This window comes from Xylaria bambusicola, assembly GCF_022495145.1.
Source record: "Xylaria bambusicola strain CBS 139988 unplaced genomic scaffold F5B22scaffold_1, whole genome shotgun sequence".
Lineage (NCBI taxonomy): Eukaryota > Fungi > Ascomycota > Sordariomycetes > Xylariales > Xylariaceae > Xylaria > Xylaria bambusicola.
Window position 1 is genome coordinate 1,692,042 of NW_025953554.1, and position 21,775 is coordinate 1,713,816.

The 21,775-nt window shown below is 45.5% G+C and overlaps 8 protein-coding genes across 8 annotated transcripts; 1 reads left to right on the forward strand and 7 right to left on the reverse strand.

The window, feature by feature from the left end:
- Window positions 1-12: 12 nt before the first annotated feature.
- On the reverse strand, window positions 13-1,842 carry F5B22DRAFT_641132 (cytochrome P450; the record flags this gene model as incomplete). The annotated part of the gene is made up of 5 exons (XM_047977944.1): window positions 13-679; window positions 829-1,411; window positions 1,461-1,520; window positions 1,575-1,725; window positions 1,780-1,842. The coding sequence occupies 5 exons, from the start codon at window positions 1,840-1,842 to the stop codon at window positions 13-15; spliced, it is 1,524 nt and encodes a 507-aa protein (XP_047836551.1).
- A 461-nt stretch (window positions 1,843-2,303) lies between these two features.
- F5B22DRAFT_583886 (uncharacterized protein) lies at window positions 2,304-3,615 on the reverse strand. Its single transcript, XM_047973394.1, has one exon. It carries the CDS (start codon window positions 3,423-3,425, stop codon window positions 2,781-2,783), a length of 645 nt encoding a protein of 214 aa, XP_047836552.1. The 5' UTR covers window positions 3,426-3,615; the 3' UTR covers window positions 2,304-2,780.
- A 3,222-nt stretch (window positions 3,616-6,837) lies between these two features.
- F5B22DRAFT_641134 (uncharacterized protein) lies at window positions 6,838-7,658 on the reverse strand (the record flags this gene model as incomplete). The annotated part of the gene is made up of 5 exons (XM_047977945.1): window positions 6,838-7,037; window positions 7,125-7,181; window positions 7,250-7,302; window positions 7,355-7,518; window positions 7,593-7,658. 5 exons carry the CDS (start codon window positions 7,656-7,658, stop codon window positions 6,838-6,840), a joined length of 540 nt encoding a protein of 179 aa, XP_047836553.1.
- A 511-nt stretch (window positions 7,659-8,169) lies between these two features.
- Window positions 8,170-9,605, reverse strand: F5B22DRAFT_583894 (uncharacterized protein). The gene has a single exon (XM_047973395.1). The coding sequence runs from the start codon at window positions 9,198-9,200 to the stop codon at window positions 8,484-8,486; it is 717 nt and encodes a 238-aa protein (XP_047836554.1). The 5' UTR covers window positions 9,201-9,605; the 3' UTR covers window positions 8,170-8,483.
- Window positions 9,606-11,219: 1,614 nt separating this feature from the next.
- F5B22DRAFT_24352 (uncharacterized protein) lies at window positions 11,220-12,493 on the forward strand. Its single transcript, XM_047969949.1, has one exon. The coding sequence runs from the start codon at window positions 11,436-11,438 to the stop codon at window positions 12,126-12,128; it is 693 nt and encodes a 230-aa protein (XP_047836555.1). The 5' UTR covers window positions 11,220-11,435; the 3' UTR covers window positions 12,129-12,493.
- A 176-nt stretch (window positions 12,494-12,669) lies between these two features.
- On the reverse strand, window positions 12,670-14,399 carry F5B22DRAFT_24313 (SIS domain-containing protein). Its single transcript, XM_047969945.1, has one exon. The coding sequence runs from the start codon at window positions 14,116-14,118 to the stop codon at window positions 12,859-12,861; it is 1,260 nt and encodes a 419-aa protein (XP_047836556.1). The 5' UTR covers window positions 14,119-14,399; the 3' UTR covers window positions 12,670-12,858.
- Window positions 14,400-17,436: 3,037 nt separating this feature from the next.
- F5B22DRAFT_24420 (fructosyl-amino acid oxidase) lies at window positions 17,437-19,530 on the reverse strand. Its single transcript, XM_047969953.1, has 3 exons — window positions 19,409-19,530; window positions 19,041-19,358; window positions 17,437-18,956 (listed from the first exon to the last, which is right to left on the reverse strand). Exons 2-3 carry the CDS (start codon window positions 19,207-19,209, stop codon window positions 17,782-17,784), a joined length of 1,344 nt encoding a protein of 447 aa, XP_047836557.1. The 5' UTR covers window positions 19,210-19,358; window positions 19,409-19,530; the 3' UTR covers window positions 17,437-17,781.
- On the reverse strand, window positions 19,531-21,598 carry F5B22DRAFT_24318 (cytochrome protein). Its single transcript, XM_047969946.1, has 3 exons — window positions 20,284-21,598; window positions 20,033-20,228; window positions 19,531-19,948 (listed from the first exon to the last, which is right to left on the reverse strand). Exons 1-3 carry the CDS (start codon window positions 21,484-21,486, stop codon window positions 19,803-19,805), a joined length of 1,545 nt encoding a protein of 514 aa, XP_047836558.1. The 5' UTR covers window positions 21,487-21,598; the 3' UTR covers window positions 19,531-19,802.
- Between the last annotated feature and the right edge of the window lie 177 nt (window positions 21,599-21,775).

Here is a 21,775-nt window from a genome sequence, read left to right on the forward strand (position 1 = left end):
ACAGTGTCTTACTTAAAGGCTTCTTTCCCTGAAGATCAAGTTGGGCCCGTCGTGGCTCGAACGAAAATTATCATATAGTTGAAACTCCTTTGGCTGATCTCTTCCCGCCTCTTTTCTAGCAGCTCCTATGCTTACATGGCCTGTCTTCCCCGGGGCGAGTGTGAAGTCGAAGCGCCATAATGTTTTTGCTGTTACTAGGCTTGCTTCTAAATATGCCATGGCCTTACCGGCACATCCTTGCCCTCCAATAGAAAATGGACTGAATGCCGAACTCATGCAACTAAGCGTGGCTCCATCTTCAGTGAGCCAGCGGTCTGGGCGAAATGTGAATGGATCGTCAAAGTATTCCTCGTCATGATGAAGAGCATAAATACTGACACCGACTTGCGTACCGGGAGGTATCACATGACCATCTACGATGAATGGGCCTTTACCCGATTCATTTGAGTACAGCTCTCTCCAGAGCGTTCCACTTACAGGGGGTGACATGCGCAGCGCTTCATCAATACATACTCGTAGATACCTGCAGCCTGCCAACTGCGGGCCAGTTCGAATACTAGCCTCGCTTTCAAACGTTTGGCGTATTTCTGTCGCTAGCTTCTCATACACGTCGCGATACTGTGCTAGGTAGAAGAAAAGTGCACTCATTGCAGTTGTGGTGGTGTGGTGGTGTCCCCGCCTGGAATTCTAGGTCAGCCTATCCTTGCGTCTCGAAGCAGCGATATGTTAATAAGAAGTGTCAAGGGAAAAAAGAAAGTGATTACACAACCAGAAAGATGAACTTTAGAATGCTGATTACCTGCAGGGAAGAAAAACAAGGCCTCCGACCATAACTCGCTAGTTGTGACGCCAACTGCAGGATCATCCAGATGGTCGACCACGAAAGAATATAGATCATTCCTGGCGTGTTTTTCTTGAGAAAGGCGATGAGTAATCATCTGTTGCAGGAGGTTCTTATACTTCATACGCGCTTTGTAGCCGACAATAGTCAAGAGGTTCTGGAGTCGTAGATGTTTTAGCATAGGGAACTGCATAAAGCTGTTGTTCTGGTATGAGCCAACAGCAAGCCCCTGGAGGACGAATCGATTTGTTGAATCTGTCTGCATGTTCAAATCGTAACCGAAAGCAAGATGGCCTACAATATCAGCGCCAAGCCGTTTCGTGAAATCTGTTATATTGACAGGCTTCGATTCTTCCGATGCGAGCAGCACCTGTTTGATGAAGATGTCAATCTGCTCCAGCATGGTTGGCTCGAAAGACCGCATTGCCTTGTCAGTGATAGCTTGTCCAATAAGTTTGCGCTTCTGTCTATGTTTCTGTTTGTCAAGAGCATTGAAAATGCTCGGCTTGCCCGATGTTATTGTAAGTTCATAGACATGTGACTTGGTAACTCTCTCGTTGTTGTAAATATCTTGAGATGTAAGCATGTTTCATCTTACGCATAGAAGGTACCAAATTACCTTGTAGGGCTTTTGGTGAACTAAATACTAGTTTGTTGGGGCCGTGTCTTATAACAGGACCTGCACGTAGGCTCATCAGCACAGAGCGACGTGACAAGCAATGCAGGTACTCACCGTATTTCTTGAGATCAAAGTAGGTCACCAAGTGAAGTCTCATTCCCAATGCGTAGAAGCCGGCGTATAAGTCTGATATCTTCGCCAGGAGAGGACCTGGATAAGTGCGGAGGGGGTGAAGGAAAAGGCGGTACCCTAATAAAAGGGTGAACTGTTGACCTAAAGTCAACGACAAGCACTTATTCGCCAGAAGTATTTTACTTACATATGGGATAAGAATTAGAACAGCATACTTCACCAAAGTGAAGACAAAGTCGGAGACCAACATTGTGACCAAATACAAGACTCAACCTCACACCGAATAAGGCTCACATGCAAAGTAATCGATTTTCAGAACGACTGCCACTGCTGAGATTCTGAACTCAATACGCGCCAGGATGTGGCGCTTCCAAAATGAGATTCCTCAGGAAGAACAGCGCTGGGAGATAAGGGAAAATGGATCACGAAAATTCGGACCAAGCTCAGTGCTGGAGCATTCAATTCACCTATTTATGCGATAATGTTGGGCAGTCACACCGCATATCCCTTTGGACGAAAGCCAATCAAATTTCGTTTCAATACGTAAGCCCTCGAATTACTGATGATGAACTGCACGTGTTTTTAATGTTGGTAAGGCTGCATTCTTGGCCTGGCTGTGCAGATGGCCCGCAGAGAAACAACTGGTACGCTATCATGCAAATGGCACAGCCCTTTGATTTGTGATTCAGAAACTACTTGCTAAAAGTATCGTACAAGGATAGTATGCCGTTTGGGGCAAGATATTCGACTACTTTAACTAGTTTACAACAGGAACGCAGCCATAAAGCATTCTAATCTAAACGCTCCTAGAAGAGCATTAGGCCTCCTCAGTTCCTCATCTCTTACTCTAACTGTAGTTGCTCAACTGCTCAATCTTCTCTTGTAGTGTGGCGGCCTGTTTCAAGATCTGTCAATTTTGCTTTGTCCGTGTCTCGTACATTCCTGCCCATTGCGATCTTATTTGTATTCAGCAGCCTGCTACGCCTCTACCTGCAATAATTGAGCTCAGTGTTGAAAAGGCTCAAGTGGTACTATTAATATTAACTCATACATAGTTGTCACGATCCCTGGGTGACGAAAAGATACTCTCTGCATATAGCTTTAGCCTCTGCACGAAGGCTCAGCAATAACCATCATCATACAGTAGTTGCAGTTCTCATAAAAAGAAGCGATCCCCGGAAGGGAGGCTCAATTCTTATGAAGGTAATCAAGGATCGCATGCTGCGACATCAGTCCTGCATGCCACATTCCAAAGATGACAGGTTTCACACGATGAAGCCAGAAATATTGCAGAGGTGTCATCGGTGGGTGCCACTCATCTAGCAAGCGCGTCCTCGTGTATAAAAGGCCTTCAATATCTGGGTTCCTGCCCATTCGAACCATCCTGTCCCCAGATTTAATATACTCAGGGCCTTGGAGGTGGCTATGATCGCCGTTGCCGAGCAATATACAGGCAAGCTGCCTATCTATGTCTCCGGGGATGGCAGCCCTAATCTCTCCGCAGCAACGATCCCAATCACGAGATTCAACAGGAACAGGGCGAATAGAAATCAGCGGGTAAGTGGGCGTCTCGGGCGTCCAGAATGCAGGGAAAACCAGGTGAGGGCGTAACTTCTCGTCGAAACTAATGAAGCCAGCGCTGAAAGTGACCCGATCCCCCATTTCATCCCTCTTTACATCGGTACCATGAAAAAGAGAATCCCATACAACTTCTCGGATTTGATTCCGGATTTCCTCAGGAAGGGGCCAGGTAAAGGCGTTCATAACCGGCAGCGTGCTTGTTTGAGAAAAGGGTATAAACGGCCTAGGCGGCCCTGGAGGGTAATGATTCATGTTTGAGAAGATGGTAAGCCCGGCTTCATAACTGTGCAAGTAGCGGTATTTTGTTTTCTAACAACAGTGATTATGATTCTGATTTTAAGACAACAAGTTGAGTTCATATATGTCGAGAGTTAGTTTGTAGAAGAGAGATCGTGAAATTGGGAGAAAAAGATGGTAGACTTTAAATAAATATGTGTAATCCCTTTCTTCCCGTTGACAGACCCGACCATACGACCATAAGTGGCTTAAAATAAGAGCTATACGGTATTACAGAGACGACCACGTCGTGTCCCGAGGTACAACTAAACAACACGCTCTTGGTCACGTTATCCTCCCATGTGACAACAAGCGTCCCTTCAACACGTAATCCTCTTCAAAATGCTTCAAAAACATCTATACCTAAATTCATATCAATATGGCTGCAGACAAATAAGCAAAAACCCTGCCTCACGACCACCCCCCCTGCCTATTAATTACCTAACTTTTAAAGCGATTTTCTTAACGAATACGTTATTTGCGATGCTTTTTTGGTGTTTTTAATTAGATTTATTATTTTTAACCTTAATAACCTTTTTTATATTAGTATCTTTACGTTTTGGAACGTATTAATTAATAACTTTATTAATATATATTAAACAATTATATAATTTACATTTTGCTTTTTATATATATATTATATGGATAAAGTTATTATTAGGACCTATTTTAATTAATTTTTATTTAACTTTAATGTTTTTTTAAAGTTTAACTTTTAATACTTTAATCTTTACTTATAAAAATATAATAATTTTAGCCTTTTTATTAAAAGCTTTATTAACTTTTATAAAAAATAGCCTTTATAATAGATTATTAAATAAAGGGAAGGTTTAAGTTAATTTCTATATATTAGCTTATAATTATTAACTTTTAAAGGGTATTTTAATTATAATTTTTAAAGCTATTTTTAATAAATTAGGTATAATAAATTATTTTTTAACTATAAATATTAATATTATTACTTTTATAATACTTTTCTTTTTAAATATTATATATTTTAAAAATAGCAGTACCTATTAATTTTTTAAATATATTTTAACTATTTTTTATACTTTTTTTAATATATTTAACTTTATTATATTTTTATATATAGCTTTATATATTATTAATATATTTTTTTAAAGGCTTTATATTTAAATAGCTTATAGGTATTTTTTATAGCTTATTTTTTAGCTTTTTCTTTAATAAATTAAAAATTTTAACATTTAATAGTTATAATATATAATTATAATAAGGTTTATAAAATAAAAGTTAAATTTTATTTAAAAAGTAAGTTTAAAGAAATTTATTATTAATATTTAATTTATAGTTATTATATATTAATATATATTATATATTATTATAATAGCTTTAAATATAAGGTATAAAAAGGTTTTATAATTATTTTAATGCTATAAAATTATTAGTTTACTTATTAAATAAATATTTAAAGCGTTAATTTTTAAATAAATTTTAATTTTAATTTAAAAATTATTAACTTTATATTTATATATCTTTTTAAATTATTAATAATAGTAAAGTATTATTAATAATATTAATAGCTTTAAAAATAATAATTTATTTACCTTTTTTAATAACTTTTTTAAAAGTTTAATATAAAATAAAGTTAATAATTATTTAATAATTATTATTAATGCTTTAATTTATATTTATTTTATTAATATTATAAAAGTAGTTAAAAAAATATTTATAATTTTTAAAGTTTTAAAATAATTAAAAAAAAGGTTAATATTAATTATTATTATATTATTAATATATATATAATTAATAAATTATAATTTAACTAATTTAACCTTATTATTTTAAGTTAAAAAATATATATATTATTTTTTTAAAGCTTTTATTATTATTTAAAGCAGTTAATATATATTTAATTATAAGTTTAAACTTAAAAAGTAAAGGTATAAAGCTTAGCCTAACCTGCTTTATTGTTTAATTTATTAATTAATATTTATAATAGGTTAATAAAGCTTAAAGGTTAATATAGGTTTATTTTTTAATAGGAATACTTTAAAGCTAACGATATAGGTACGATTTATTAATGCTTTAAATATATATTGCTGCTTAAATTAGGGTTTTAAGTTAAACTATATAAATAGTAGCCATAGTATAATAATTTTTAAAATTAAAAGATATAATGATAAAGAGGAGTTAATTTTAAATAAAATAAGGGTAAAAAGTTATTGTAAGACTTAAACGCGGTTATGTTATTAAATAGTGTTTAATTAGGTAGTTGGGAGTTAAAGCGCGTTTTAGGGTGCTTAGGGCCCTGGTCGTGATGGGGGGTGGTCGTGAGGCAGGGTTTTTGCTTAGACTCGCTGGATTTAGCCCTAGCCTAGGCACGAAGGCTTCAAACCTTCGTCCAACAATGATTGTAATGCAGTAACCTCATAGCTACAGTTATCATGTAATAACAGCACAAAAGGGATGATTGTAGCATTTTTCCTGGACTTTATCTGTCTGCAACACATATGAGTATTACGTAAAGATGTTGCAAAATTCACCTTTCCGAACATATGAGATGTTAAAGATACCCTTTGAATTGACCAAAAATTACTGTTGTCAAATCGCAGAAACTCATTGTGTCACCCAACAGAGATACTGTGCACTTGATCGCCTGCAACTGCTCTGTACGCGTGCGTAGCATATAATTAGAGCTGCATAGGCCACTCATGAACTCATGGACAGCTTATACTTCCTAGACATGAATGCAGTGATTCCCAACCCGTGATAAGAGGTTTTAGCGTGTGATGTATGTAGGAGCTCCTTATTTCCTGAAGCCTCTACAGGACTATCTATACTCAGCAAAGACAATGAATTGTATAAAAAAAGAGCACCAGATTCCAAAATAGTTTGATGGCACTTTTCTCAGATAAGCTACCTAGTAGAAATGTAAGAGGTCTCTAGGCAGTGATACCCAGGGGTGAAATCTCTAGTGCCGAAAGTGTCCGTACTTCCCACCATAACAAGGCTCTTTCATGCCGTATCATTAGCCTTTGTAGATGATACCATTATCCCTCACTCAACCATTTCGTGTTGAGAATATAGTGTCTCCCTGCACCATATCATCCAATGCTCCATACTTCTCTCACTATCACTTTTGACGACTCTTGCCATGGCGATTGCTATTGCTCTGAGCACTAGGCATCATCATCTTCGACGACTTCCCTCAAAGATACGCCTTTTCAATTGCGACGAATCGATTTGTTGAATCTGTCTGCAGATCATCTTTTCGTGTTGTGTTTCGTTGCTGATATGGACTAGGAAGTTCGATGAGTGCTTTCAGGTGAGCTTCTTCTACGTCTTAAAGTTGTTTATGATTCCCTGTATTGACTTGCAAATGAGTATACCACCCGCCCTATTGCATGTATCATAGGTCGTTGAGATCCTAGAGTGTTCTAAGCGAATCTCTCACTCTTGCCAGGAAGCTTTCACGACCATACCAGCCGCTTAGGCGTTTCCACCTGGGATCCGCCCCGACGCGCTTGCTCCAGTTCGCGTGTTTCTTCGCTCGGACTCTGAGGGACATTGCGATCAAGCTATTGCCCGAGAGCTCCCTTCGCAGAACACCGGGGATGGTCAGCACTTCTGCAATCAACGGTCAGCACGAAATTGGTCATCAGCGAACCTTTGCTGAAATAGTGAGAAGCGCGCCGGGGGGGGAAGGGCAATTACCCCAGATGGTGCGCGTAATTACACGCCATAGAGTCAATGGCAGTGGCGTATCAATCCCTAAGCAAATAGGGTAATACCAAATCAGCAGATGAACAGTCGCTCATACCATGTGGTTATTTTCTCACATAAGATGTCTGTCGCTATACTGTAGGATACGTCCTTCAACTGAACCCAATGACTGTGCCTTAACTGAGCATTAATTCCTCCTTACGGGGGCTACAACAACGTACTTGCCGTCGAGAATCCACTCGTCGTTTGACTCGACGAGAGCCTGCACGGTACGTCGGGCGTCGTCTTCCGACAGGGCGCCACCGGCTCTGGACTGGTGGAAAAGAGAGTCCAGTTCTAATACTGGTATCGAAAGCTGCTTGCCTAGTCGCCGTGCGAAAGTACTCTAGCGTCAGGATGCAGCATTAGACGAGTAGATACAGTGACATGATATTCTATACGGGGTATAAGTGGACGTACCTTTCCCGCTCCGGTGACTCCAATAACTTGGATTCTTCGTCCAGAAAGCTGCGGCTCCGAAGTCATCCTTGGCATAGTTATAAAGAAGCGAGAGGGATGTAATGCGATGTAGCTAACGGTACACTAGAGGCCGAAATTGAGTATTTGCTTTCTGTTTTTGTTGTTGTGTTCAAAATTCTTTTTCCGCACGGACCATGCCGTACAGCGTTGGTTCGAGCTGCAGATTGCCAACGACGTGGTAGTACAGGGTATTGGTTCGAGGTGTTTCCAACTTGTAATAATGAATAATTGGATCGCGGACGGAAGAGCTTATCAAGCGTTGTAGCAGGTATTAACAGAGTAACCTCTACATAGCAAAATCTGAAAATCATATGCACTTATAAAGGGCTTTGTTAGCTAATCGAGTTAACTGTTCCGGGCTATATACGGGGCTTATGCAGATTACAGATCAAGCGATCGTTTAAAGAGTATGAGTAAAAACCGATGCACCGGGTATTCAAATACCTAGTAGTACTGCTATATATGCCAACAAAGAGATATTAAAAGTCTTTAGAGCTTTAATTTCTTTCCTTTTCTTTAAAGAGAGATTTTTGGGCAATTTATATCTATTTAAGTTTTATATAATTTATAACTCCCTTGCCCGTTGGGCACTCATGCTTTATCTGTTGGTATCTTTTTGCAGCTAACGGAATGACCTTATCCAATCGCTTATAGCCTCACTCTTCGCTAGGGGTGGCATCGGTTAAGTTCGGCTTCTGAAGTCCTAGTAGACCTGTCCGTGTGACATCTTGGCCATGGCAATTGCTATTGCTCTGAGCACTAGGCATCATCATCTTCGACGACTTCCCTCAAAGATACGTCTTTCCAATTGCGTCTGAATAGCGGAGATAGTTATGAGGACGAAGCAGGAGCTTTCTCTTTGCCTTTGTGTCGCGACGTCGGATAATTTTCCGTCCATTCGTCCGGGATTTCAATCCTTCCATACGCATGTTGCTTCATCTTTTCATTCAATCTGGAAATCTCTTTAAGGTCGTCCCGATTTTCTGAATTTCCCTCAAAGCCCAGTGGAATAGGGTCGTTGGGGCTTTCGCTCGCAAAGAGATATCGGAGTTCGAGCCCCTCTATCGTGGGCGGGTAGATCCTATGGCATCTGCGAGGAGAGGGGCCAACGATCTCCAAACCGACGTCGCTCATGGAGAGGGGAGCAAAAACATTCGTCTTCAATTTTCTGGCAATATCGTCCCATTTAGAAAGGTATGGATCGTTAGTCGCGAAGTTTAGTATGATATGGTGTGCTAGGAAGAGGAATTTGTACGCTGAGCCATCACGTCGTGGCTTGAGTGCCTCCAACATCCAGGATTTTTCATTAACTTCAAAGTATCTGGATGTCAGTTGTAAATTATAGCCAGGTTGGCTGATTATCATCGTGTGGCCTGTGATCTTCGTTTGGATGTTGTCATGCAGAAATTTGTTTAGAATACCATGAAAATGAGAAGGAATATTCTGCTTTGTACCATCGAACGGGTCGTTATCGCAAAAAGGCTTTATCGGGGGCATAATATCGACATCATCTACTTCATATACTTCATCAGGTATTGGCAGAGACATGATGAAATCTTTCTGGAGCGAGCGGAAGTGTGAGTAGAAGTCAATGTGATATCGAAGGAGAATTCCGAAGGCGAGGGCTAGAGATTCGACGAACAAAGAGCATCAAAGATATATATTTAAGAGATCAAAATCCGCTCCCTTTCTTGAAGCCCTGTGAGCTTCATACGGCAGTGAAAGTCTGGCTGAAAAATCGCCTCCCTCAGGAAACCTAGCAAGGAGTAAAGGAATAGGTGGCAACAAATGAGTTTCCAGCGGTCTACATGCATTGGGAAGTATACTGGGATTATCCAAGCAAGAGGTTATCTTATTTCTTTTCAGCTACCCGAACAGCCAACCACGAGGTGTTTGATCATACATTCTTTCGCCCTTCACGTCAACCTTACTTATTGCATGCCTTGAGGTGACAAACAACATAATGACCATTGGCTGCGAACAGTGTTCAGCCTGTTATTATGAGAAGGCTGTTTTATATATATCTTGCGTAGTTTCAGGAGAGGATACGCTAGCTAATGACTTCTACTGTTGCGCAAAGACCCCCCAACCTTCTTGCGGGCAAAGTTGAAGTTATATACAGGAAGAGCTTCTTTTTTACCTTACAGCCTTGTAGCCTTGTGACACGTAGTCACATCTAACCTGCTCGCAAGAAGATGTGCGCACCAATGCCAGCTGGTGATAGCTGAAGAGGCAAGGAGGTGGAGGCAGTTACCTACATAAAAGGGAGGGCGATACATGGATGTCCTGTTACGAGGGCTTTAGGGCATAATGTTATGTTATGTGGACTGTTCGTCAAGGTTGTTCATCCCTGGGTAATGAAGGACAAACACAACTAATTTCGTAGTTAATATGATAAGAAGTGAAACCTATATATTCGTATTTCCTGCCAAGACATCCGAGAAATGTCAAGTTGCCTCTTTCTACTTGATCTATACCAAAGCACGCATGAAAGTAGGAGCCGAATTCTCAGATGAGAAAAGGCTTTGAAACTAGGATGGTTGATATGATTTCTACGAAATGTATTACCAATCATATATGTAATGAAAGGGGATATACTTAATTCGATACGTGAGAGACCCTAACACATTGTAATACACTCTGGCAGAATAGCTCACCGACATTTATACTCTTCAATAATATACTCATGTTTCGTTTAGTTTCTGAAGACTTTTTCATACTAATTGAATCCTGAATATATCTTAGCCAGGCCTTCATGATGCCTTGATTCCAACACTATTACTAGTGTCTGTGAGCTAACATTGAAGACCCCGGACCAGGACAAGGACTAAATCTATCCTATACTAATTAGCTAGTCAAAAGAGATGATTTCAAGTCTCTTGCATTACCATTGAACAATTATAATATATATATATAAATGAAGTCAGAGGTAAAGTCTGGCAGTCAGTCTGGTGTACTGTCGCGAAGATCGTAGAACGGAGAACGGCACGCAAAATGCCTGAAACTGGTCTCAGCGGCTACAACAGTGGAGCCAGCGCTACAATGCCCTGACAGGCGCGACCACACCACCACTAAACACGCCCGAACCCGCGCGACCGTTAGCGTGCTTAGCGCCCGCCGTCTCAGCGATGGAGCCTCGCCAGCCAGTCATCCGCGTCGCACGTCCGGCGTCTACAACACCGCCCCACATCCCTGGGCGGCTTTCCATTGCTTGGCTGTGAGAGCCTCATTTCACGGCGCCCTTGAACCCTTTCATCCACGCTCCTTTGGTCACGGTCGGCGCGGAACAAGACAAGGCATAGCTGTCGCTGGTCTTTGTCGCTTCTTTGGACAGCGGTATTACAGAGCATACCCGGCTTGTGTAATGAGCCCTTGTCTAGCCAGAGATTGGGCGCTTGTCTGACCTAATTTTGGCCCTGACCTTGGTTGACCTGGACCACATTCGACCACACCCAATCGTTTCGCTCATTGTCTTCGTGGTTCAAATATCAATGAAACAGCCCGTAGACAGTTCCATCTTCTATCATCATCTCATTCAGTCTTTCTCATTCTCTCTTTAGACCTTCTCTTGATTCCGTTTCTATCGTAGAATTCAAACCATCAGTTCAGCTTCTTCGACACTGGTTGTCACCGTTGATTCAATAGACTTGAACTTCGCTCACTTATACATTGAGTAATCGACCGATACACATTCATTTCACTTCTTCGCGTCTTTCTTTCGTTTGATAAGATCTCCATCGTTCATCATCTAATCGCCAACATACCCATCGCACAACATCAATCATGCCTATCAAGTCATTAGCCACCAAGTTCGGCAAGGGCGCCATAACAAAGCCCATCTACATCTACGAGACATGGATGCGTCTCGTCGGCCGCGGTCTCCAGCTGATCTTCGCCCTCATCGTCGTAGGCCTGTACGGCTCGCGCGTGAGCTCCGACCACAGCCACGACCGCTCGCAAGCCGTGCAATGGGTCTACGCGCTATTCGTGTCCTCCCTCAGCGCCGTCACGGCCGTCGCCTTCGCCGTTCCGCAGCCCTTCTTCAAGACGGCGCGTCTATTCGCATGGGACTTCACCTTATTCATCCTGTGGATCGCCGCCTTCGGGACCTTCGCCGTCATCTTCCTGCGCATGCCCGACGACGACGAGCACAAGTGGTACGAGAACACGCGCGTGAGCGTCATGCGCGCCGCCGTCTGGATCGACCTGATCAATGCTCTGTTCTGGCTCGCGACGGGCGGCTACGGGTGCTTCCGGACCTTCGTCTCGCGGAAAGTCGACGAGAAGATCGACCATAAGCTCGAGCAGATCGAGAACAAGGTCGGGGATAAGCTCGAGGAGTCCGGCATGGGCGCTAAGCTGGGCAGTGCGTCCAAGGTCGTCTCCGTCGCCAGCAAGGTTGCGCCTATCGTCGCGCCCAAGCACGCTGCGAAGTTGGATAGGTTGAATAAGTTTACCGGCCCGAATGCCGTGTAGACAATTACTTCTGCTCTGAGTTATGAACACAAAGAGTAGGGACAGCAGGGGACGAGAGAGAGGAGGGTAATAATGGGCGGATTTAATCACTTTTTCTTGATTTAAAGGTTCTCTTCTTCCAGCGGACTTGCATTTGGTTTCATGGGGCGTTTCGGCGACATGGCATATTAGCTATTTCAGGACTGCATTCAGGAGAAGGTGTTAGACATCTTGTATCATCATCTGATATATATATTCCTTGGTTCAATCGATACAGCAGCTGTCTCTCGGTCGATAGACAGCCGAATCCCATGACGGGTCGTGCCTTTCTGTTAAAAATTATATTGAGGCTGTGATCGCGTAATACTCTCATTCATGTATGATCAGGTAAACGGTGAGAGATATGGTCCGGAAAATCGAGTGCCTAATTCAGTAGACAGCCACATGATAATAGAAATGCCTAGATGTACACAAGGTGAATGAAATTGGCCGCCAGGCGCCGCCAAAGAAACAGACCTGTCTATTCCCGGTATATGTTCACCAAGTCGCCTAGCTTCGCGACACATAAATATATATTCATTTCATGCAGCCATTCACGCGAGACTCAATCTCGTTCTCCGACAATCCGTGGACCAACCCAAAAATAATCAGACGCCATTTCCATCTATGCATAACTCTTCCCTTTCTTCCGAACCGTTCCAAATCCAAGATAGATATGTGCCAGTGATGATGATGATTATGGGGATTATGGTCATGATTCGCACCACCGTAATAATGCCCCAGCTTCCAGAACGCCAATGACTTCACCTCTAGTATCTACAACAGCGAGTATAGAGTCCTCGCCGCAAGCAGTCTCGCTGAGCTCAGGGGCCACGAGAAGATCCTGGATCCACCGCACAGCTTGGGCAATCCGCGTGTCGGCACTGATGTTGATCCACTCGCTCCTCGGGACGAGCAGGTCCGGGATTTCAGGTAATGCATGCATCATAAGCTCGGTGCTTAAACGGCGGATGCGCACGGGACAAGCGAGGGCTTCGCCGACGCTGACCCATCCTGACGGCGACTCGTAGCCTGCTTTCAGAACGTCGGCGCCACAGCGCTCGGTTGGGGCCCCAGAGACAGAGGTGATTTGTTCGAAGGGGACAGCCAGATCGCGCATTCTTCCAGGTTTCTTGCTCTCGCCTTTGAATGCGGCTCCGATAGCGCCGCCGGGATGATTGCGCGCGAAGACGGAGGACACGCTCGCGTGCAGCTCCTGCGATACGACGATGCCCAGGGCGTCGCCGACCGCGAGGGCAACGGTGGTAGAAGTCGTCGGGGCCGATATGCCGAAGGAGACGGTCTCAGACTCGTGGATCGTTGCAGGCAGAAGGATGGCGCCGGGTCGGTGACGAATGAGCTCGCAATCGGTGGGTTGCGAGTGTGCGGTGAGGACGATGACGGGCAAGCTCGCGTCGACGTGGGGGAGCAGTGTCAACAGCTCTGAGGTCTTTCCGGAGAAAGTGATGAAAAGAATGACATCGTGGGCACCTACCTTACCCAAATCCCCGTGTAGTGCCTCTGTCGGATGCAGGAATGTCGAGTGTAATCCCAGACTATTGAACGTCGCTACGATCTTCCTCCCGATGAGTCCGGATTTACCCACCCCCGTAACGACCAGCTTCCCCTTCTCATGGCACTGTCGGAGGATGGCGTCCACGGCTGCATTGAAACCTTCTGCTGCTGTGGCATCGACCTTGTACAGCTGGGTCAAGCTCCGAAGAGCTGTCGCCTCGGTGTTCAGAACATGGATAGCACCCGCGAGACGCCGTCCCGCAACCGAGCTTGCCTCTTCGACAACATCTGCGGATGGCCCTGTGGTTGCTTCTAGACAGAGATGCTCGATAGGCGTGCTGGAGCCAGCATCTGTGGGTGTCAGAGGCGATGGCGGGGACGGTGGTGGCACCGAAGGGCGAGGGGCTAATCCTAATAGATAAACCTCGCTATTGTGGACAGGGTGGTGTTCGACCATGTTAAGATGTGTATGGTTCTAGCTGCGCAGGCGGAATTGGTAAAGTTTAAGGCAGCGAAGGCAACCTGGCTTGGTGACGACCATGTACAGCGGGGCAGTCGGATGAAGGAGGCGGGAAGCTCATGATTTTCGGCCCTGATCGACCGGCGCAGCGTAACTCAAGGGTTCATTGTCATCCAGGATCCCCAATTGAAAAACCGTGTTGTAGAGGAAAGAATCTCTCGGTGGTTGTCACGCGTTATTCCTTTTATCACAGGAGGGCTTGCTTGGGCGTGAGCCAAGTCGACCAGAGACGGGGAGAAGGGCGAGCGGCAGACCCAAAGATAAGTATACTTGGCCTGACAGATAGGCGCTAGCCGAAGTCTAAGAGATGGATACAATTAGTTTAGGGGGGCTTGACAATCGGAAAGAGATGGGGCGCGTTAGGCGATATATATAGCGACACACCTTGTTTAATTCAGGCAGTCTCGGCAGTCTAAGTAGGTTGACTAGCAGCAATGAGCCTTTGATAAGTAATGTCTACTCGTATCTACACTAATTTAGAGCCCGAAATGCGGTTTCGATGGTAAGGAGGGCCGATTGTCTTAGGAATCATTGCCAGATGCGGCTGGATATGTCTTGCAGAGATCGGGGTCTGATCGGGGCTAATGGCGTGCAGGGCCGCCCGGTAGTGTCTTGGAAGACTCATTGGCCTGCCCGTGCCAGGATCGAGAATGACGCTTAGAGTAGCGTGCCTTGCGTGCTCTAAATGCTAGCAGGATCAAGGCTCTTCGAATTATATCGAGCGAATCAGGCCGTGCTCAGAAGATTGGATGTCGTTAGAGTGCCGGGACTACCGGGTGGTCAACGACAGGGGCCTGAATCTGCCCGAGGTCCAACAGTCTTGTGATAAAGACGATATGTGTGCAATGCAGCTTCATGTATGTTGGATGATGTGCATATACCGTACCCCCAGATAGTGGTTGCTAACAAGATGATGTCAACCTGGTTAGCAAATCGTAAGAAACTGGTGTCTACCACCTACCCAATTGGACTTCCTATCAGCAGCTTGTTCACACCCTCATCCTAGGATTTTCTCTTTGTTATCGGCAGAGTTGAAACATGGCTGCATCTCTGCGGATGCTACACTGCGGGGTTGCCCCTCATTGAATTATTCAGCAGCCGATATTTGCGACTAATATGAGGAATTGAAGTAAGAATGGATGCCTGATAGCATACACATAGTACTTGGCCTAACCAGCCAGACTTGTTAGCTCCGCTTAGTTAGTAAAGTAGATTGTTGGGAGAAGCGAAAGCGAGCTTTGATACTATAAATATCGATACCAAGTTAGTATGGACTTTACAGTAGCTGTACCAGTGGTGTAAAGTTTCTAGTTTTTCTCAGATCATCTCGGATACCTAGTGCAGAGGATTGGCACATTGCATATTAGCTAAGCAACACTATGTTTCACCTGAATGCGGCACCAGCCATCTAGTCTCGGGAAGATCCGGCATCACCAGAATGGGAGCAATATCCCGTGCTGTCTTTTGCCGATCAGAATGCTGCCATCTATTCAAGGCAGTGTGTAAATGAAGAAATTGACCTCATCCTGGCCAAAAGATGGGCTACACAGTCAACCATAACGTTTTTGCTTTCTAGTTGCCCTGAAATTGCAGACATCTTTCTAGGCCAAGGATAGCGCGTGGCCTGAGCCATTAGATTATCGTGAATATTCGCCTTTAGTGATTAGATCATCATCATCCATCTGGACGAGGGCCGTGAACGGGCGCAAATGATCCCAAAGTATCAAGTCATGGCCTCTGGTGTCTCGCATTACTGTGCCGCGGCACATGAGACGACCATATATAGCTTCAAAATCCCTCCAGTTACGGCGCCAAATGGATTGCGATGATCGAGCTCCACTTCAGCAGCGGTAATTGAGGCGTCAAAAGTGTATGCATATAAGAACTCACCCGTCAATGGGTCTACTCGCCACCGGGGGCCCCCATACTTGACAGCGGAGTCTTGAGAAGCCCAAGGCCAAGATGGACATCAATAGCTTGACGTCTTCTTTCCAGGTGAGCTTCGATGCCACAAAAGGCCAAACAATAGGGCGTCACGCCAAAGTCCAGCCAAATATTCCGCACCGCTGTTTAAGCTGATGGCTCTAGCAATGGCACTAATCGCCACGAGCTTGTCACTGCTGTGTGCAAACTTGCGCTTGGTATATTGCGGCACCAATGAACAGTACCATAAATCAATTTGCTCGAAGAGTGTGAGGGCCGGTGCTCCATTTCGTGGGATCTCTATGCCATAATCGGCATTGATTACAACCTCTGGAGGGCGTGACACTGGAAGTCCGCCCTCCCGTAATCTCAAATGATTCCATTGCCATAAAAGCTGGGCCTTGGTATAGAACAATATGCGTGAGGATAACAGAATCTTCCTGCAAGCACCACGCGCGAGTAGTCAGCGGTCCGGCCAAAACGTGCCGATAAGGCCCATCGGGATAGAATAGAGAGTCGTAGAAGTAAAGTGTACTCCGTCTGCCATCAGACAAGAAGCTATCGATGCGTACAAGGCCCCTATAACCCTCTAAGTGGGATGTAGATTACTTATTGAAAGCCCCATCCGTCGGCGGACATGCGGTGACGGTGGTGGATTCTGAGGTTTCACAACCACATGGGATATAGACTTGCTGCGTTGGCTGCGCCACATAGAGGTATACATTCTCCTTCCCCTAGCTGATTCGGGCGGAGAACTAAGGTTAGACGGCTCAAAGTTGCAGCCAATATCTGTCATCCGTCTCGTCCGAGGCGGCAGGGACCTCGCTCGACCAATACGCCGTAGGGGCCTCAAACGATGTCTACGACGCGTCTTGTATAGCTTCCATCATAAACCATATCAGACTATGTGCAAGTTTGGTCATCTCCGCCTTCTTCGAAACTCACACTAGATATATCACATTCTGGGTCAACCCTGCACACCTCCATCCACTCTTTCCATCGTTCTGTTCGTTCTCGACGCCCATGGCCGTATGTTCGGGAGAGAATTCGTCGCCTGCGCAACTAGGCCATGGTTGGCGAAACCACAGCCTGAGTTCGTGTCGAGAGGAGGGCCGTGCTCCATCTTTAAGAAGACTCGCGAGGATAATTTAGTGCTGTAGGTTTCTCGTGTGAGTCTATCGAGGCTTTGGAGAGACAAGTTTCCAATACAAAGCGAGGAGAGGGGTACCTTAGGTAGGTAGGTAGGTAATCGGGTTGGATTGGGGGGTTTGGATGAGGCTGACGGGCTACAGCTCGCATTACCTAGGTATATAACCTATCCAGGTCCTCGGGTAGGTACCTGCCTAAGGTATGCCCTTTTAGGTACTGTTGGCAAGCCACCTTCTCTCGATCTGTGGCGACTTAGGCACCAATCTGCCTAGCATGGAGAGGTGCCACTATGTACATACCTACCTACATAGGCAGCTAATGGAGGGATTCAAGTTTATTACATCCCATTTACATACCTAATGTAGGGTAGGTAAAGTATATGTAGTTGAGGGCGTAGATAGGCCGACAGCGACAGTGATTGGGCGAGTGATTGGGTGTTCTTTCCGAAGTGGCCGCCAGCTACAGACAACAAACATCCTCTTCTATGACTCTCTATGACCTCTGCTATAAGCTTCGGCACGAAAGACATCAACCCGTGGCCATCTCTGTCCAGCCTTTGACCTTGGTGATGTCCATGACTTCACCTTGCGCACCCCATCTGTTCTGAACATCCCACCAGTTCCTATCCTTGGCCGTCTCGGGCCGCCATCGGAAGGCTCGTCGTGTCCGGTCATCTACTTTGCCCTCGAGATACTCAAGCATCACTTGACCCATGGCTGGCATCGTCTTGAAGCAGTGCCCACTGCCGCCAATCGCCAATAGCAGGCGTCCGCTCTCGGTAGTATGAGAACCATGCCAATCGAGTAGCGGCATACGGTCAACAGTATCGGCATCCCAGCATATGCGCGCGAAGCTAAAGGGTCGCGCAGCGAGATGCGGCATTGTTTCCTTCAGAAATGCTCGCATGCGGTCCTCGGATTCAAGGGGGATTTGGTGTCGCGCAAATGGTTTAGACCCTACGATAACCTTTTCGCCATCAGATGACGTTCCGCCGTAAACGGGATTGATGTAGCCCGGATGTTCATCGCAAATCTTAAGCTCATGCGTCTCAGCCGACGGTTCCATGAAGAACCCCTTCTCGATGTTGAACAAAACCGGAAGATTCTTGTATAGCTCTGCTTCAGTCGGCGTCATTTTGATATGGGCCAACGTCCAAGCCGTCGGCCGGAGTTGGTATTTCAAATCCATTAGGGTATCCGCGTTCGCTCCATTGGCCAGAATCGTCGTGTGGGCATGGTAGATCGTTCCATCAGCGCTTTGAACACCTTGCAAGGCATTCCGATCATGCTCAGTCTCGCTAGAGAATAGGAATTTAGTGACTAGACCTTTTTGACCGCTGATAAAACGAGCGCCTAGTCTCTCTGCCTCCTGTTTGGCTGAGACGATAGCACCACGAGCAAATACCCATCCTGCACCGCTTGATTTGGCAAAGCCTCTCCAGCCCGCGAAGTCGCCTGTGAGGACGCCCTCGGGCATGGTTTTTTGGAATTGCTCGGCAGAAGCGACCTCGTGATACTCATCTTCATGGCCGCGGATATCTTTCAGCAAAGCCTCATACGCAGCATCTGAAGAGGCAGCCATGACATAGCCCGTGCGATGATAATGAGGCTTGTATATGGGATCGTTGAGCCATGCCGTGGTACATAGATTGTGGAGACGATTCCACGCATATGCAGCGTCGGTATCATCTTCAGATTGGGAGCCTGAGGTTTATGTTAGTAAGTATTTCAGCACCCGAATCGCCTATTCCATCCAAGCCTAGAATCCGATTGAGTCATGGGAGATACCTTCTTCCATAATCTTGTTGAGGTCATTCCCAGCTGCTATACTACTAGGCGCCTCCTCTCCATCGAGGACCGTCACGTCGCTATAGCCATTCCTCGCCAGTTCTAGCGCGATGCTACATCCCCAAGTGCCGCCCCCCACGATCAGGACCGAATCGCTCTTATTTACCATGTTTGTTTATGACTCGACTCAACGGTATGTAGTTGGCAAGAAAATGGTGCGGAACAGAAAGTCAAAAGGCTTAAGATACCATCCTATCTACATATAGTATTTCGACAAGAGGTCCCGGGAGATTGGTGACGGAAGTAGTTAACCGAATGCTGTGATGTGTGAGATGGAGAATGCAGCACGAAGAGTACCCACCACTTACGCATTATCACGTCCACAGTGCGTAGCCGATCTAGCGCCGACTCATCAACTACTGTCAGACCTCACAGAGAATATCGTGATATATGGAACGTATAGCCATGCGTTTCACAATTCTCCGTTCAGGAACTTCCAGCGATATTTTCTCTTTTTTTCCATTTAGATTGTCCACGCGAACCTGTGAGGATAGTTACCCCAGTGCAGAGGCCAAGGAGCTATCGTAGTATTCGTTACAAACACGAAATTGCGGTCGGTTTGGAGTTTAATAGCCCTTTCGAAGAAATACCATGCGTATACCCATTCTATAGCAATTGTACAAGATTCTACCATGTCATCTCTATACCCCTCCAACGCCTAGGCCATCATTGGAAAGACTCTATACTGAATTCATACACGGCTCACTTCGCTCGTTGCTTGATGTGCACTTGTAGAGGTGGCTTGACCCATAGTGCCAGGATCTTCTGGTTGTGCCAGCCATCGGCGCTCTGGTCAAGCGTCAAGTCGAAGTTCCAGAGGACCTTGGCCAGGATGGATCGCATTTCGTCTGTTGGAAACTGTTAGCCGATATCTGTAGTCTACAACCATTCTTGAGAGCAATATGTTGATAATATTAAATAAGGCCACTTACGCATTGCCAGGTTTTGACCGATGCAGTCTCGTCGCCCGACACTAAACGGCCTATGGACTTCGCGTCTATCATTATAGAAGGGAGAGCTGGGGTCCGACATAGCTTCGGGAAGCCACCTCTCAGGAAGGAACTCGTTTGGTCGATGAAAGTTAAGGTCAGAGTGGTAAGCTGCGAACTGGGGCACGCTAACTTGTGTCTAGACATCATGTCAGTTTCCCAAATGCAATGTCAATGAATAGAGTAAAACCGACCTTTCCGGGAATAGTGACGCCCGCGATTTGGACCGGCGGCCCTTCAGGGACACAACGCAACATACCCAAAGGAAGAGGAGGGAAGATGCGCAGGCCTTCTTGGAGACAGGCAGCCATATAAGGAAGTTTCGTTCGAGTGTCGTCAAATGTAATTTCCTCGTCGGCGTTGAAGGTTTCGCGGACTTCCTCAACAACCCTCTTGAGGGCATGAGGTGTCCTCAGCAGCCAGTAGGTAACACCGCTCAACAGTGTCGCCGTAGTCTCCGAGCCGGCAAGCATGATCAGGTCAGCGTTGCTAGCGAGCTCGTCATCTTTCATTTCGTGGTCCTCTCCTCGAGATCGCAGCATGAAATCCATGAAATCACCACGATCGGGCTGTGCCTTGTTATAGATACGATCAATTGTCATCTTATACGTGAAGTCGGCGTGCTTCTTCTCGGCATTACGAATCTGAGGTCCCGCGAGGAACTTGAGTGCACTGCCTACGAGCGGGAACATGCCGGTGAAGGCCAAGATGGGCAACAGCTTGATGAGGTTTCCGATGTTGTCCAGCCACGCGTTACTCTTTCCTTTCTCCAATCCTTGCAATGAGGTTCCATAGGCAAGGTCCGCAATCAAGTCGAAAGTTGTGAAGTTATACCATCTTACCATGTCGACAGGCTCTCTGAGTTCCGACTTCTCTCGCAGTCTCTTTATGAGAAGATTGACGTAGACGCTGATAAGAGGCTCTTGCATGCGCAAAGCCTTGTCGGAGAAGGCCGGCAACATAGCCCGCCGATACCGAAAGTGGTCTTTAGAGCTAGCGAAGACAATCTTCTTCGTATCCATTTTGAGGCCGGGGAAATGCTTGGGAAACTCGGCATGGCCGTGGCCGTAGATATCCTTCCAGGCCTCGGGGCGGATGAAGGCCACCTCGTCGGCATTAACTCGTACCACCTCGCCGTATTTCTCGTGGAACTCGACATATTTGAACTCTAGACATCCGCGCATCTTGTACAACGATCTTAATCCATTGATAGCGATCCATAGCGGTGGTCCTGGAATATGGCGAAGTGGGTGAAAGTAAAGGTTGTACACCGCAGTGTACACTAGGCGTATAACGAAGAAAACAATGATGGCCAGCATAAGGCGACCGACACCCTGCCATGACGTGAGGTCAAATTGACCCAGCGTGCTGGCAATTGGCCTCGAGAAATCAGCCATCTTGAACTGAAGCCCACGGCAATGCAGATGATGGACGAGCTCTGGGATCTTCAAAAGCACATGAAAGCGCGGGACGCTGGCGCCATATCTATATATATTTACACTACGAGCTGAACCTGCCTACCTAGGCATTGTGTGTGGCGCCAAGGGGGGCCCATCGAGCATGACAAATTTAGCTGCTTGATCCCCTGGTCGCGCTCCTTTTGTCCCAATGTGGTGCCCGATAAGTAAGCTGACCATCATGCTTTTATTGACTGACTGTACAGATATCAAGTGCGTTAATCTTAGT

Bases quoted from the DNA above. Each gene is read 5' to 3' on its own strand.
- F5B22DRAFT_583886 (XM_047973394.1), bottom strand. From the start codon at position 3,425: ATGAATCATTACCCTCCAGGGCCGCCTAGGCCGTTTATACCCTTTTCT.
- F5B22DRAFT_583894 (XM_047973395.1), bottom strand. From the start codon at position 9,200: ATGTCTCTGCCAATACCTGATGAAGTATATGAAGTAGATGATGTCGAT.
- F5B22DRAFT_24352 (XM_047969949.1), top strand. From the start codon at position 11,436: ATGCCTATCAAGTCATTAGCCACCAAGTTCGGCAAGGGCGCCATAACA.
- F5B22DRAFT_24313 (XM_047969945.1), bottom strand. From the start codon at position 14,118: ATGGTCGAACACCACCCTGTCCACAATAGCGAGGTTTATCTATTAGGA.
- F5B22DRAFT_24420 (XM_047969953.1), bottom strand. From the start codon at position 19,209: ATGGTAAATAAGAGCGATTCGGTCCTGATCGTGGGGGGCGGCACTTGG. The intron at 18,957-19,040 runs GTATCTCCCATG...CATAAACCTCAG, and splicing joins CAACAAGATTATGGAAGAAG to GCTCCCAATCTGAAGATGAT.
- F5B22DRAFT_24318 (XM_047969946.1), bottom strand. From the start codon at position 21,486: ATGGCTGATTTCTCGAGGCCAATTGCCAGCACGCTGGGTCAATTTGAC. The intron at 20,229-20,283 runs GTCGGTTTTACT...CATGATGTCTAG, and splicing joins GCGTCACTATTCCCGGAAAG to ACACAAGTTAGCGTGCCCCA. The intron at 19,949-20,032 runs GTAAGTGGCCTT...AGTTTCCAACAG, and splicing joins CGGTCAAAACCTGGCAATGC to ACGAAATGCGATCCATCCTG.